Source organism: Pseudopodoces humilis, chromosome 16 (genome assembly GCF_049639895.1).
Source record: "Pseudopodoces humilis isolate 2021_Gansu_Grassland_sample_001 chromosome 16, ASM4963989v1, whole genome shotgun sequence".
Classification (NCBI taxonomy): domain Eukaryota; kingdom Metazoa; phylum Chordata; class Aves; order Passeriformes; family Paridae; genus Pseudopodoces; species Pseudopodoces humilis.
Genome location: NC_142215.1, coordinates 9,215,636 through 9,232,658, shown reverse-complemented (window position 1 = coordinate 9,232,658; position 17,023 = coordinate 9,215,636). Strand labels below are relative to the sequence as shown.

The window sequence follows — 17,023 nt, the reverse complement described above, 5'->3', positions numbered from 1 at the left end:
ATCTTAAGATGGGTGTAATATAGGATTCTAAAAACCTTAGTTTCATTGTAACAGGCCCATCATGTGTTTGAACGTGATGCCTTGTCTGTGTGCTTGAGACTGTTCAGCTCCTGCCCAGCACATTGTGGAGCTGGGAGCAATAGCGTGTTAGGGCATAGCAGTCCTTTGGCAGGAGGCAACACATCATATCCACTGGATCTTCAAAGACTCTGCTTTTTCCCCATATAATTATTATGCATTAAAATAGTAAATTTGAAATATGGTAAATAAGCAGCAAAGTAACGTAATAGGTAATATTAATGCCAAGCAGTAAAATATATTGTGAACATTTTTTTACCCCTCTTTTCTATCTTTCTTTTTTTTTATTTAGAACTCCAGAACTACCCGCTCAGATGAAGATAAGGATGATTCCTGGGATGCCTGGGGGGCCTGGAGTGATTGCTCACGGACCTGTGGAGGGGGAGCCTCCTACTCTCTGAGGAGATGCTTAAATGGCAGGTAAGCCACGTGCTGATCTGTGTGGGGGCTCTTCTGCAGCTCTGGCACATTTCCAATCCTCTTCTGGTTGCTTCTGTTTCTGAGACCAAGTGCTGTGTAAGATAGATCAAGTGTTATAAAATACTGCTTTTAATACATGTTTGTAATAGACAAATAATTTTGGCTTTAACTCTGAACTCTAACATGAAATACAATTGCAGAATAGCAGGAATTATTTATTCAGTACCGTCAAATAGAGAGGAGAGTCCTTTTCACTGTAATACAAATCAAATGGTGAGTTACCTGTGCACAAATCAGCCTGCACTTGGACATGTCTTGACATAATGTTTAAGTGCCTGCTGCTCATATGGATGTGTCAAGTGCTGCTTTACATTAGGGAAGGACAGGACAAGAGGCCATAGTCTCAAATTGCTCCAAGGGAGATTCAGGTTAGATGTTAGGAGGAATTTCTTCACAGAAAGGTGATTAGACACTGGAATGGGCAGTCACAGTCCCTGGAAGTGTTTAAGGACTGGGCCTGGCACTCCATGGCTAAACCACAGCTAAATTGACCCGGTGGTGTCAGGTCACAGGTTGGACTCGATGATCTCAGAGATCTTTTCCAACCAAATTGATTCTCTGGTTCTTCCCTGGCAGTTCTCTCTATGCAGTGGTCCTGGTAGCCGTATGTTTTCATGTATAAGTCTTAGTGTGACTTGTAGAGAGCATGGCATGCAGTGAAAGCCTTTAAACTCAGAAGTAAAACTGGACTAAAGTAGGACTTGTTGGTACAATCCTTAAAGTAGGAGTAATGCACTAGGCCTGTAGTCAGGCAAAAAGAGATCCCAGCCAGCTTTGAGGCATCTGTACTGGCATCCATAATTGCTTGTTTTACTTGAATTATTCTTAAGCATTTTTAAAACTGATGATTGTGTTTACATTTATATTTAGTTGGGATTTTTTTAAGTTAAATGTGGTATCAGGGAGGAAGTCACTTTTTCTTAAAGAAGGCTAGGAGTGTGATGTGCTACTTAAGGGCAAACTGTATGGAATACAGAGCTAAAGAAGATTGATTAAAGCACTGCCTGTTTCTTATAGTGAAAAATGTGCAAAGATGTTGGAGAAAAGTAATAGTTACAGCAAGAAGCCTTGATACTCTACCAATGTGTTAGGGACTGTGAAACAAGCTCAATAAATTGTAGCAGTATAAATTCCACTGTGGTTTTATTAATATTTTTAATGTGTTCCCCTGTGAAAAACATGTGTTTTCCATTCCTTGACAAATGCATAGTTTAAAAGGTTTTTCTATGTTTGATTTTTGTAATAATGTCTGGGAAGCACACAATTGTGAAACAAAGTTTTCACATTTGTGTGTATCATAAACATTTTTAATTTGTGTGTTGTGATGCAGTAAGTCTTGGAAAAGATTGGAAATTTGAGGCTTGTAATACCTTGAGCTTTAACACTTCTGCCTTCAGCTGAACTGAATTCTTACTTCAGGCATCCATTTTTTTCCTTTTCAAATGCTATTTTTCAGTCCCTCTCACACATTATAAAAAAAAATATTATCAATTTTCATGCAAGAAGAAGAAAATTAAATCCAAGAGGTGCCATTTATCAGTTATATATTCACACATTCTTTAATGTAAGGCACATCTTTTTGGTATAAAGGGATTATTCCAGAACACTATTCCTGATTTTAGAGAAATCACTAATTACAATTTCTTGTCCAGTCATTTGAAATATGTTTTAAGTTCTTTCAAAGGCTTGGTATTACCATTTTTAACATAGAAAAATATATGATGCTGTGCAAAAGTGCTGGTTTGTTATTGAGAAGTTTGGCAGAGTGTATCTTTAAAAAAAAGTGTGAAACCCAAACTCCCCAGGTTTATGAGACCACAATAAATAACCATGACTCTATTACATGCCTGTTATTTCAGCTACTAACAACAGACTGAGGATCTGAATTGCCTTGATGTCAGGATTCACATACATAGGGAACATTTGCATGCAGACTATGAAAATTCTGTTTAATTTAAAATTATGAATCAGATAATCTGATTTTCTCCTCTAGGTCACATCCCATTTATTAGAAGTAACTTGGTTGCAATCAGCATAGATCAGGCTTAGAGATGCCTTTTTCACAAAATAAATGTGTTTTTCATAAGGTTTGCAGTAAATTTGGCTTACAGGGAAAGTCAGACGTTCTTTGCTGAAGGGAGACAGCAGTGTAAAGAGTTGAATCCCCAGATCCCCTTTGTATTTAAACCTTGTATTTTGAGTCCAGATTATGGTAGGGCAGTAGCAATAAAAGTCTAATTTTTGAGAGAATAACTAGCTGTAAAACAGGAGAGGTTGTGTTTTGCTATTGTACACTGTAACCATTTTTACTCTTTTTTTTTTTAGGAACTGTGAAGGTCGGAATATTCGATACAAAACCTGCAGTAGTAATGTGAGTCTGGCCTTTAATCCTGTTCAACTCATTCAAAAAACGTGTTAAGGTTTAAGAAATGCTGCTTCTTATTTAAAACCTTATGGTGCATAATTTTCTTTCCATCATTATTACCATTTTTAAACATTTCAGTCTGCATGACACCATGAGGTCTCAAGTTTAGACTTCCCAGATGGACATTTTTCTTTTGAAATTACAGTGCCAACTGTGGTTCAGAATGTTTTATATCACTTATTAGGAGTTGCACATTTTGGAGGATTAACAGATCAATTCTCATCTTAAACTAGCAGGTGGTTTTCCTGGGGGTGCTGTCTTGTAGGTGAAACATTAAACTGAGCTCTGGATCGTTTGTGACCGATATGGTGACGCTCTTCATGTGAACAGAGGTGCCTGGTCCCTGTCAGATCTTAAATAGACTAATTACTCCTTGTATTCCCTCTGTTTGCCTAAACCCAGATGTTTATATGTCTGTGTGCAGGAACACGCACATTTAGGTGCACTGGCACAGACCATCGCCATGAGGGAGTGTGGAGTTTTGACAGTACACTTGCTGTTACTGTGATGCAGCCGCATTTCATTTTTACAGACAGGTTTTTATGAAAACCATTCACGCGCAGCAAACTTCATGACTCGTGTTCCACTGAGTTGTAGCTGTGCTTTGTGCTGCTCAAACTGCTGCCCTTCAGCCCAGGTCTAGGCTGTCCAAGCTGAGCAGCTCAGGCAGGACTTTGTGGCACTGCTGGTCTGTATAATGTGTGCAGACACAGTCATTCAGGTTTAGGGTCTGCACTCACCCCCTTGCTTGGCTTACCTTCCAGTACCTTCCATATGTCCTACTCCAGAAAAGACAGCAGGCAGATAAGTAATTAATAATAATACTACAAGGTGAGGCCTGGATTTCCTTTGGGTTGGATTACACCCAAAGGTGTCTGAGCTCAGGTGATGCTCAGTCATTAGCAATCCCATAAGTTTTGCCAGCAGCAGGCAGCTGTGGAGTGTGACATGTTCTCCTGTGAAGTTGCCCAGTAAATATATTGTATTAGTGCATCTCCTAGGAGAACTGACCATTCCTGCTTTTCAGTTTGCCACACCTCCAGTGTCTGCTGTGCCAGTTGGCTCCTGCCCTCTTTGAGAACAAGGCTTGCTCACACCTTGGGTTGCTCCACGCTTCATTCCTCAGGGTTGGATGGATTTCCCACCACAGCAGCTCGCAGCCGAAGTTCCCGCTGGCAGAAGCAAGTGGAAGTGATAAATGAATCAGTCCCAGGGCATACAAAAACCAGATTCTGGAGACAAACCCTGTCCCTTGCCCTTTCAGAAGAAAAGACCCAGCATCTTGGTGCACGATGGCCTGAGCTCATAAATAGAAATGCTACCTGCAAAGATTCCCCGATGTTTAAAAGCTGTGCGGTAACTTGGCAACTTGCAGCTAGTCAGGATGTAAGCAATGAACACACAGTCCCTGAGTGCTCCAGTGCTTATCTAAATGTCTGGTTGTATGCACTGGGTGCAGTAACACCTCTGATTTCTGGATGCTGGGATTTCCAGAGTGCAGCTTCCTCCAGGAGCACAAAGAGGCCACCTCAGTGCACCTCGTTCCTCCAGCCCCAGGCCTGGGCAGCTGCCCAGTGCACAGAGCGAGGATGGTGGGGTCCATCTGGGCATGTTTTCTGCACAGGTCTATATGCTTTTAGCATATCAAAGGGCAGCTGTGGACCCTGTTCATTTTAAGATTTATGCAGTAGGAATCTGATGGAAATGAAGGCACTTTATGCTTCATCATAGAGAAAATTAAGATGATTCTCATATCCTCTCTGAACTCCCAGAGAGTTTATCTGAGTCACTGGAGCCTGTTTTCTGACTTCAAGACTTGTTTTAAGTGATAAGTGGCAGGCACCTTGTATGTGAATCTGTTTGAATTTATGATGATTCAAATGTTAATTTCCAGACAGGAAACTGCCTTTACAGTTCTGCTTTTGGGGCATGTCTGAAAGGGATCAGGTTTCCATTTCAGTTCAGATACAGTGAGAATCTCTCAGGAATGGTTTTTCCTAGATTATAGGTCAGATAATGAAGAACTCCTGAGAAAAATATATTTAATGAGATTTCCACTGTTAATATAGAGTTGATCTCTGAAATTGGCATCCTTGAATTCAAAACCCAATTTAGATCTGAGTTAACCTTGAAACAGGACCTTACACCTAATGTAAATCTGATACTACTGGGCCAGTTTAGATTCAAATGATATAATTTTCCCAAAAGCATTATTTCTAATCAAGGCTTCTCACTTTAGGAGTGAAATTGTAGTTTGAAAATTAGGAGTTTATACTAGCTTCTTTCCATATTAATAGGTATTACTGGTAACCACATGAGACATTTGGTATAAATACATAGTGTAAAGCTGTCTGCAAATGTAATTTTGCTACATGATACATTACACCACTAACATCTATATTGGGGAGTACAAATGAAGCACAACTTAATATGTGTGTCATTCTAATGAAAAGAACAAGAATCATTTTACCAGAAAATTGGTTTCATGTGGATTTGTAATGGAATAGTAGTAAGTTCATTGAACTCAAGCATAGCTCCAGAATAATATTAGTGATATTTCAATAAAAATTAATTCAAGGTCTTAGCAACAAAATAATTGCTAAGATTAAGGCTTATGTATAGCCTGCTTATCTTTCTATCATAACTGAGATGCCAGGTGCATGATTTCCTAAACCTGCATGTATGCTTTCAGCCTTCCATATAGAGACTTTAGAGAAATAAACTATCCATTGTATGTTGTTCAATGAGATTTTCAGTCTTTCTTGCCCCCTTCTTTTAAATTTCAATTTTTGTATATAGTGTTACATTCTAATGCTATGATGTGCACTATGTGGAAGTGTTTAAGTTAATCCTTTAGGGTCCTATTCACAGAACAAGTTATTTGGGCCATTTCCCCATAAATTTCACATTCTTGTGTGCCAAAAAGTCACTTATATTTTTGCCAGAGTGATTCTTTACAGTCAGAAAAAACACTTTTTTTTTTTTTGTAAAAAAATAGCCCCATGTTTAATTCCACTGTAAACTTTTATTATATGCAGATAATGCTCACACTTGTTCAACACATTCATCTATAATTGTCCCAGCCTCCACTTAACCAGCTAATTTATCCCATTCAGAAAATCTTGGCTGTACTGCGTCTACTTTAGACTATAATATTTCACCTTGAGTTACATAGTTTCTCTCTAATCTGTTCATTTATTTAGTTTATATTTATAATGCTGATGTACCATAAGGCTCCCTTGGCTGGGGTGGTTTCCAGCTCAGGTGTCTTGATTCAGCTTAGAAGTGGCCTTAAAATTGTGTAGGAAAAACACAGAACCTGAAGCTAATTACAAAAAGAAAACAAAACAATGACTTCATCACATTTGGCTGGATTTCAAGAAAATGAGATTCAAAGAATAAAACTAGACAAAGGGCTAGACTTTCTTTGGTGTCATCATTTTTACTGGGAATTTTCTTCTCTTTTGTGCTTTTTTCAGTGGAGTAATTGTTGGCAAGAGTCACAGGGTCTGATGCAACCTTCATATTTTGTACATGAACATTGCCTACAAAGATACAGATTTCCCAGGTCAGCTTTGTTTTCAGAGGCTGAAGGTGCTCATTGCCAAAACTCAAAGATACATTTCATAAGAAGCCAGCCCTTGGATGCAGTAGCTTTTAATCATCTGTCACCAAAAAAATGGGAATATATATATATGTGTGTTTTTAATCTTCATGGTAGTCATGTCTAAAGCATCTTTTTCAGATCTGTCTAATATGTTCATAAGTCATGTCATAAATACATTTCATTCCACTGCAAGGTCTGGGTGTGATTATTTTTGCCAACATTTTCATGTGTTAGACCTCATAGATATGTCTTCAGCTCCTTATGCAGTGTATGAACCTACAAATGGCCTGGCCATGGTTCAGTGGATTGAGTGTGAGACAAAAGCTATTGGTGAAATTAAGAAATTGGAGAAATCCTGAAATTAGTAGCAAAAAAATTTAACAAGTAAGAAAAAATGGGAAATATTGTGAGGAAAGAGGGAATGGTGGAATGAAGTGATGTCTGAAATAGATTAAAAGCAGAGACACACAAACAGGATGAGGGCTGGGTCCCCCACACCATTGTCTGATATTATGACCGTGCCCACTTCCTCAACATGGTTCATCCTTGCCTACCACTCACATGTTTGCTCTGCCTTTTCCTTTCTATTTTTTAAGCTCCCTTTCACTTTTACAACACACTCTAATGGAATTAAACTGATGTTTACAAGTTTACTTGTTGTCTTGATTGCGTTCATTCTGTGCTTAGTTGTCTTTCTCTTTAAACTCCTTTCATTACACAAATATTTATTGTTCCCTGGAAGACTGGGATCTGGACTTGGTTGCCATCCAAACTCTGATATAATGCAAATGATAATAATTTCAGCTCTTTGATACCTCTCTGTGATGCTCTTTTTATGCTCCTGCTTTTGAACAGAGCTCAAACATAAAGCAGGTGGAGCTGGCATGTGAATCGAGCTGCCAGAATCACTTTGGGTTCTTTGAAGATGCCAAAAGAGAATAGGGAGATGAGAATTCATTTGCTCTGAAGCAGCCAGGAGGCGAGTGGAAGGAAGGAGCTGCATTGTGTTGAATCAATGAGAAACATACAGTAACCAAGGGTTTGACATCCTGACTTTGTGGTGTTTGTGTCTTGGCATCGCATCAACACCCTGTGATAAAGGATTGTAACAACAGCCTGTCAGACCTCAGCTGAAGGGCGTCACTCTGCCTGCTCTACAGATTATTCTTTCATTCTTTGTGATGAAAATGGAGCTGTGCATGGCTGAGTAACACTGCTCCCAAATACTGCTTTTAACTTTACCTGAATCTAATGTCCACTTCATATTTTTTGATCCTTAGTTGCTCCTCTGTTTGCATCGGTGGAAGGGAGCCATATGGTATCCATATGAACTCTGAAGTCCTCTCTGCTTTTTAGACTTGCTATTGTGGAAAACGAGAGGTGACAGATAAGTCAGAGCCAAAATTCTGCTCTCATTTACACCAGTGCAAACTTGGTGAATTTCTGGGGAGTGACACTGCTGTAAATATGTGTGGCTTCTCACAGTATTTACTTGATGTTTGTAGAAGCTCTCACTTGAGGGATTTTGCAGAGGTAAAATACTCCATGTCTTATTCCATCACTGTATAGTTTCAAAAAATATGGCTAAAACTAGCATTATCCCAGATTAAAAGTAATACAAAATGTGTTAGTATCATTTTGAATTATTGTCACTGTAAGGTGTAGCATTAGACAGAGCTGAAAAGTTTTGCTGGGGAAGTTCAGTGACCGGCTCACTGCTCAGCTGCAAAAGCTCCATGTGTTGGTCAGTAGATATAATACTGATTTTTAGAAGGTATTTTATGTAGATTACAACCAATTCAGAGATAGTTCTAGGCTACTGTTTGTCATGGTGAAAAAAAACCAGAATGAGTGCAATATTGTTGGGGGCATTGGGCTGAAATTCAAAACTTTCTCCTGTGTGTTTTACTCTCCAGTTCTGTATAATTCACTTACTATTTTGTCAGCTTTATTTGGGGAAGGTTCAGTTTGCTGATAAGGTTGAAGCTGTGCTTGGGATCAGTGTTGTTAACTAATACTTTGTAATAAGTTCCATGAGTTCGCCTGACACATCAAAATCTTTCAATCTTCCATCCAATGAAAACAAAACTTTAAAATCAGCCTCACATCTGGCTTATATGTGCAGTTGGAATTCTTGGAAGAATATCCTTTCAGTCTGGTGTATGGACTCCTTGACACTGGACATTCTTTCAAATGAAGTCTGCAGTGAGGAATTGTTTGACACAATAACTCCTTTGCCAGTACTTTACCAAAGTTATTTTCAAATCACTCAGTATTCATCTCCATTCCTGTCACCATAGTTTAATATTAACATCATTGTTTGGGTGCAATGCTTTATGTAGAAAAAAATATTTTAGAACATTTTATTTCAAGCAGTTCTCATAGTTGGTCTTTCAGCTGTGTATGCTGAAGCTCTGTGTGGGAGAACGTAGGGAATTGTCTCATTAGGACTGGAAATAAACAACCAGTTGTTACATGTTTGAAGTTTATTTTATTCCAACAAAATAAGCCTTGCTGCTTCCATGAGGTGGAGGTGTTTTGTAATTAGACTAAAGGACTAAGTACTGAAAGTTCTGGTGTTTCCTCCTAAATCTTGTGCTTTTTTCAAGCAATATTGAACAATTAATTTGACACATTTTATTTATTTATTTATATGTAGCATTAATACCTCTTTCATTATTCTGACACATGAATTGATGAATGAGTATAGAGGCCTCAGGAATCCTTTAGTAGGAAGAGCTACTGAAAAGAGAAATATTTAATATATCAGATATCACCTTGTAGTTACTTAAAAGATACAGATTTCTTTAGAAGCTAATTCTTACTATAGAACCAGACTTTAACTGTACTACCTGGTGTCATAAAAATTAACATTTTAAATTATCCTCTCATATAAGTTATGTTGTTATTGCTGGAATATGCATTATATTCTGTACTTACACTCCAAGCAATGAATTAAGCAACAAATTCTTTTAATATGCACGGTAAAACTTTGTAGTGTGGCATATTTGTCAAAGCACATCAGTTCTTGAACCAAGCCTGCCTGAAGAGCTTCTGTGTTATTCATCAGATAAATTTACCCTAGTTTAAAAAGAATTAATATTTGGTTTGTTTTCAGGACTGTCCTTCAGATGTTGGTGACTTTAGAGCACAGCAGTGTTCTGCCTACAATGATGTCAAATACCAGGGACACTTTTATGAGTGGATCCCTGTGTATAATGATCCTACTGCACCTTGTGCCCTGAAATGTCAAGCTCTGGGAAAGAACTTGGTTGTGGAGCTTGCCCCAAAAGTGCTAGATGGTACTCGTTGCAATATTGAATCCTTGGATATGTGCATCAGTGGAATTTGCCAGGTATGTTCACAGTGTAAATCTAAATGGGGTCTTTGTTGTGAGGCACTTTGCTCTTCAGTGGACGCTTGGGATTGTTTTTCATTCTGTTTATCATTTTAGATGTATCTGAAAATGCTGTCAAATGGATTGTAACTTACCTTTTCAGGAAGACACAGAACCTCCTGACTGCCTTAGCCATGAATGTTTATCTATATAGATAAAAGGTCAATAAAATTCATTCACTCTTCTATTTATGCATATAAAAATTAATGAAAAATTAATGAAAGCTAAAGCTTTCCAAAATATAGTATATCTGTGAGGATGTGATGGAATTGCAGAGCCTTCCATTTAATTTTATTCATTTTCTGAGTCTCATGTAATCTCTGTTAAGGAGAAAATTGCACATTTTATGGGATCCAGCCCAAAATGGCAGGTGTGAGTATATAGGCCTGTCTTGTTGTATGGGTGAGTGACTATATGTTGTGGTTGCATGAACTGATTGTTTGAATCTTTAAATGGCGATATACATATCTAGGTATATTTATTATTTATTAGTTATGCTATTGACTTTACACTGTTAGTATAAAAGCAGACAGTTGTAATATTTGAGGCTTGCTTTGCCTTGCCCATGTCTCATTAACAAAGCAATCTTGCAAACTTGTTTTATGAACGGAGCAGTTTATAGAGAATGGACATGTTATTGCAATTAATTTTCTTTCTCTGCAAGTGGTTGTTGCTCTGTTAAATGTCTACAATGTGTGCGACTCAGAAATGCAGGATATGGCCCAGTGAGAAAAATAGCTCTATTATAGAGGAAAATTTGACACATTTGGCAGAAGACTGGTGCATGGATTATAGCAACATTAAAATATGATCTGGACCTTGCTGTGGGTTTTATGTGACTTCTGTGTATGCTGCAGTTCCAATGCCAGTCATGTCAACACACGGTGCATCTGCTGCCTCTGAAATAGAATTCCTCACAGAGAGACTTCGATTGTCAATAGAACTTCACTGTGGGATTCAGCACTGTTTGTTGCCCTCTATTTGAAATAGGATATACTTCTAGAAACTCTGGGAGCACTTGCCAAATAATATATTTCTTGTGTCTTGTTCTTTGTGACGCTTCCTATCCTAATAAAAAGGATTTTAGCCAGGAGGATTGCCCAGCCTTTTCTAGGAGGTGTGTTTACAGCAGCTTTTGCTGTCTGTGCCTGTAGCAGCCTAAGTGTCAGGCTGGATCTAAGGCAGCTCTGGGCTTCTCAAGGGCTTGGGGTTGCCAGTGTCTCCCACAGTGACTTCAAACACCTTTCACACATGGCATAAAATTCTCTTTGCCCAGAGTGGATCTAAGATCATGAAGAACAGTTGGGAGGTATATTTAAAAGGGGTGTTTTCAATGTTTCTTCTTAGCATTTTGTAGTATTCATGTGTACATAAGATATTAAATACTTGGAAATGTAAATAATTAATTTTTAGAATAAATGAAGAGGTGCAGAAGAAATTAATCTTTCCAGAAGCAGGAACTGGAACTCTTACATGGTTGATGAGAATCAGTTTATTTTCTTTGTCTGTCATTTGTTTTTTTTTCATTATTTCTTCCAATTTCACAAAAATATTTTTCAGTGTGTGGTAACATCTCCAGGAAAAAAGCCTAGAACAAACATGTTTATAATGTGTCCTGTGCTGCAACTTATTAATTTTTTTAAATTTATTGTTGAAACTCATAAAGAGTGAACTGTTTTCTCTTTATGTTCTTGAAGTCACTGGCTATTCCTGAGATGTTTTTGCACAATTGGAAAATTTTTTGCTTTTTAAAGTATATATTTGATAATTTAGTGTCGGATAATATTATTAAGGTAAAAAAATTGAAGTAGAATTCAATAAACTTAAATGAAGCTACATTTAAATAACCTTTTCCACTTTGCAGACTCTTTTGGGAGCAGAGTGAAAGATTTCTTACTTGTGCAAGGGGCTGTGGGAGGTGGAGTCTTCTTCAGGAACCAGCACAGAGCTTTGTGCTACTCCTGTTTGAGCAGGAAAAGAAAACAAATTGATTCCTAGTCTTTCCCAGAAGAAGATGATAATTTAGACAACTGCTCTTAAGAGAGGGACAGCACATCGTGGTTTTCCACAATTGTTGCTGTAAGATCCGTCTGGTGGCTTCTGACATGTAATCGGCACAGCCAGCAAATTACTTGGCAAGGGTTTTTACAGGTAACTCATCTAAATCGCACTGCTGATGTGGGTATCTTCACTTCTGTGCCTGGGAGCACCAAAGACTTGATATAAAGGAGACTGGTGCTGGTTTTGCTCATTTATTGTCTCTAAATTGGCTCAATTTCCCCTCCTCCCCAGCGTGATTTCACTTTGATCTGTGTTCTGGTTCCTGCTAGGGTAGGGCTCCATCACCAATTCTGCCTCTTGTTCAAGCTCTCACCTTGGCAGCATCTGAATTTACAAAGATGGTGAATTCTCGTTCTCCAAAGTTCTGATCTTTTGCACTTCCCTTATCAAGCAAATCAAGCTAAATAAGCTCTATCAAAAAAAAGTTGTGAGATAACAAAGCTGCACTCTGAGTAGGAGGTGTGAGGCTTTACAGGAGGTGAAATCTAAAGATGGTAGAGCAGGAAAGGGTTTATTGGGAAAGTTAGTAAGGTATTTTGGGGTTGCTTGAGGCTTAACTCAGTCAAACCATTTGATCATCTTTTAGTTTGCTACCGTCCTGCTTCTGTTACCAACCCAAATATCTGGGGCTGTTGTGTTAAATGGGGACAGGTCAAAACTTCACTGCCAGGATTTTCACACTTTTGATATTTTTTCTAGTCTCTGCATAACTCCCAAAACATTTTTTCATATTATGTGTTCCTGCTGTGCCCATCTGGATGTGGGTGGAGACATTCAGAAACATCTGCATGTCAGACACATATGTGGGCAACATTTACCCAGTTATTCTGCCTGCTTTGGGGCCCTGCCTCTTCTTGGGGTTTGTTTTTAATTTGTGCAGACCTTCTTTTTTTCTACCAGAATGCAGAATGGGGTGTTACTTGTGCCAGCACCTGAAATGGTTACAATGATAATTTTCCTAATATGGAGTAATGTGTTTGGACAGCAAATACACGCATCACCCAAAAAATCTGGAGTCCTAAGGAGCAGCCTGAGTAGTTCTGTCCTAGGCTGTCACAATTAGGTCAAGGATGATGTAAATCCTGCAGTGAACTTTCCATTTAGTGTCAGCAAGTTGTTTGTGTTCCAAAAAAGGCAGACACTACACTGTGCTTTGTAGCATATGGCATAAATTTAGCTGACATCAGAACACATCCCACATGTCAAGTGGAGCGCCATCAACTTCTGCCATGCCAGTTCTCTTCTGTCACATGTCATCATATGGCGAGTAGGTATCACCACCAAAACACTCTCATGCCTGATGTAAATATCTGTCAGTTTTCATTGAAAACAGTTTCTGTAAGCTCTTGGAAGACTCTTGCACTTATTTTTTTTTTTATAAGGTTTATTTGTGTTTTAAGCTTAAAATTATAGCAGATTATTAATTTCTTCTGAATCTTGACTCCTTTTATCCCGAGTTGCTTTCTTAAACTGCTTGTTTTGTGTACTTTCTCTTTTGGTTCCTGCAGATACATTTTTTCCTGTAAATATGTTCTAAGACAGCCCAAGATGCACAGGGGATTTGGTGTGCAGAGACTTAGAGAGGAAGGTTTTCTTTCCATCCTGTGTTACTGTAGACATGTTTCTAACACATGTTCATCTGAGTAGTTAATTCCTGAATAGCTGTTAAAAAAACAATTTTTTTTTTCCCAAAATTGATTCTTACGCTTGATCTTCTTCTTTAATACTTAAAAATTAGGAAAAAAATGTCTGTGTTGCCTTTTTCTTCTTTTTATCCTTTGAGTGATTCATAGGAAGAATTGATTTTGAGGTAGCTCTGTGTCAAGCCAGCTCTTGTATTAAACCTGGCATTCTTTCCTGGGTACCACTAATTATCACATGCACAGAGTAAAGTGCATTTTGGAGCATGAAGGAACCCCTGTGTAGATGGCTGTACTCTGTCTCCATGTTACTGCACCAGAGCTGGCAGGCTGGACCCTGCCCAGAAAGACTGGCAGTGGCTCAGGGAGATCCAACAAAACTTTCTGGCTCTCAGAGCTGCATATGAGAAACTTCATGTGGCTGCACACGTGTGACAGGGGTGATAAAACTGGGAGTGGGGAACTCCAGCTGCAGCTCAGCTGGGAGATGTTGGTGGCTCTCCAGAAGTCCCACTGGAGGATGAGGCTGAGCTAAGGAGGGGCTGCCACATCCTACGTGACCTGTCACCCTTCCTAGCTTCAGGGGCTGGTTTCTCATCTGTGGAAGCTCTTGGCAGGCCAGCAGATGATGGAGCCACCCTTCAAAGGCTGCACTTGCCCCACTCTGAATGCCACTGCCCACCTTGGCCTGGTGGTTCCCTTGCAACATTGCTGGCAACTCAATGGTGGACTTCTACAAACAAACAAATAAATAAATAAATAAAATAATAATAACAGGGTGCTCTCAGACACTGAAAAGGTCTTGGGATCACTTGTTTTTATTTTGCAGTTTCCCACTGCTGCTAGAAACTGGTCTTTCTTTTCAGCTCTTATCTCATTCTCTCTCTTACTGTTTCTTATGGAGAATGCACTCTATAGGGATTTCTTGCTGTGGAAATTTATTGTTTCTTGTCAGATGAGTAGTGGGTTTTTTCTGATCTCCAGTTTCTTATCTATACTTCTTTGGCCTTAAGTGGTTCTCTGCCAAGTTTTGTTTTGTTTTAGTGAGCTGAGTGCAAATGTGACTTTACTTCCCAGGCTAGCAAGGACCTAAATCATGTGAGCAGTGATAGCAGAAAAACTCATGATTTGGGTGTCATCTTGAAGTAGAGTCTTAGTAACTTTCAAATCTCCCAGTGCTAACTTCACCAGGCAAGGCAGATTTGGCTGAACCCAGCCAGAAAAGGAGCAAAGTAATTTGATTTCATATACTGATTTCTTTTTTGAAAGCGTTCTCACAAACAAGAAGCTCACTGGGAGTTTGTGTCCTATCCTCTGGTTGTGTGTATGTGTGTTTTTTTTAAATAGAGGCCATGTGGGAAAGGGTACTTGCTCCTGCTGGGTGGTCCTATAATCTCTCAGCTCCTCTAGCATGTGACAGATCCTGTAGTAAGAGTTAAAGGTTTTGGAAACACTTTGTTTTATTTGATGGAAGTGGATTTACAGAGTTGTGGAACACTCTTTAGCCTCTTGCCTTCAGATATAAAATGTCAGCAGAAATATGTGGAAAGTCTTTTTAGGAGCCCGTTAGTATGCAGTGAATTTTATGCACTGTATTTTTTTATTTTCTGGGGTTTTTTTATTGCTTTACATTCTTTTCCTCCATATGGATGGCTCAGGAATTCGAACATCATGGAGCGTCTCCTTGTGCCCATCATTCTGAGTTATTTTACACCTCCCTTCTGAGATTTGCATTTTGACACACTTTGCCTTTACTGCCTGATTTCTTACCTGTGAGGAACTGAAAATCCTTGAACAGAGGAAGTTTTCCTCCTCCCAGCACGGCTGCTGCCCGTGCCCCTTGGCAGCTGGGACCACAGCTCCATGGGTCGGGAGGAGATGGGCTGGGGTGTTCGCGGCTGGTCCTCAGTACGTGCACAAGGTCCCTGGAGGGGCTTTGTTCTGTTAATTAACACATGCTGAATCCTGTGTCAGCTTGTCTGGGCTGCTACTGTCCTGGGCTGGTTTGATTCCAGAGATGTGAGAACCCTTGCCACAATCGGGCCTTTGTTAGCTCAGACATAACTGAAGAGTTATGAGACAGGACCATGTGAGAAGAAAATCATGACTCAGACCAAGATAAATCCTCAGTGTGGATAAACTAGGGTTTGAAAGTGCTGTTTGAAAGCTAAGATTCCACACTACTTTTAAAAGTAAATTTAAAAGAAAAAAAGGAAGAAGTAAGTTGCTTGATTGGAGGGATGTTCTGGTATCTCTCCCTCTGCTTGTCAGAATCAATTACTTGTGGATGATGATCATGGGAAAGAGACAGTGGGAGCTTTTTTCTTTATGCTCTCTCCAGGGACATATTTTATCTGTGTAGGAATAAAGTGCTAGCTGAAGCTATCACAAAGTGAAGGATGTGAGCAGAGATTGCAAAATCCATGAATAGATGGGCTTTGAATGACAGAAAGGTTTTACAGCAGGGCAAAGAGACATGGAAAATATTGACTAAAGGAGAGCAAGATTTTCACATGACAGATTTTTTATTCATGTTTTTATTACCATGAATTCCCATAGCCATATTTAAAATTAGTTGTTTGTTGTGTAGATAGAGTCAGTCCTGACATCTGCCTGTGCTGAATTCTGTGCTAAGACAAGTAGAGGGGAAAATGCAGCAAATAGCTGACATTGATGCAATGAGATCTCTGTACTGTGATAGTACATGCAGTGAAGCACAACCTTAATTTATCTGAGTTTTGGATTTTGTGAGTGTCTGTGTTTTTGGAAATAGAAATATCTTTTCTCTCAGCAAGACACAGAGGATTTCAATTTTCCCTATTGAGTGATTCTAATAAACTACAATAAAGATTTGTCTTTTTGAGCATGTAAGGGTTTTTCACTGTTTTCTTCCTTTGCTACTAAATGCTGAAATAAAACATGTCCTTTCTTAGTCAAGGCACAAACTTGGAAAAGGCAATTTTGTCAGAAGTAATTTAGAGGTTATATTGTGTTTTGGGCAATGCTGATAACCTTTAAAAGTATGTAGATGTTCTTATTCCATTTTTATCTTAGTTTTCATCTCTTGTAAGCCTGAAATAAATAACTTGATTTATAGCAGTCCAAATACTGCTATCCTAGTGGCTGGGCAGTCAGATCACTTAATTGGATATGTTTGGTGTAATAGTTTACTTTCCCACTATATTTTGCAAATCTTGACAAATTTTAAAGGCAGTGGAAAGCACTTGCACCTGGAACACAAAGCCTTTGCCACCCCTCAGCAGAGCTGCTGGTGGCCAGCTTGAAAATAAAAACCACTGGACAACAGGTACTGAGATAATTACAGACTGTTCAGC

General features: G+C 38.9%; 1 protein-coding gene across 7 annotated transcripts in view; it reads left to right on the top strand.

The window, feature by feature from the left end:
* The window catches only part of ADAMTSL3 (ADAMTS like 3), a 178,931-nt gene that overhangs the window by 82,437 nt on the left and 79,471 nt on the right, over positions 1-17,023 (top strand). For all 7 annotated transcript variants that reach the window (XM_088063221.1, XM_088063217.1, XM_088063220.1 and 4 more), the window contains 3 exons: positions 371-498; positions 2,884-2,929; positions 9,709-9,945. In XM_088063221.1, the coding sequence (XP_087919347.1) occupies positions 371-498; positions 2,884-2,929; positions 9,709-9,945 (411 nt within the window). The remainder of the gene's footprint in view (positions 1-370; positions 499-2,883; positions 2,930-9,708; positions 9,946-17,023) is intronic.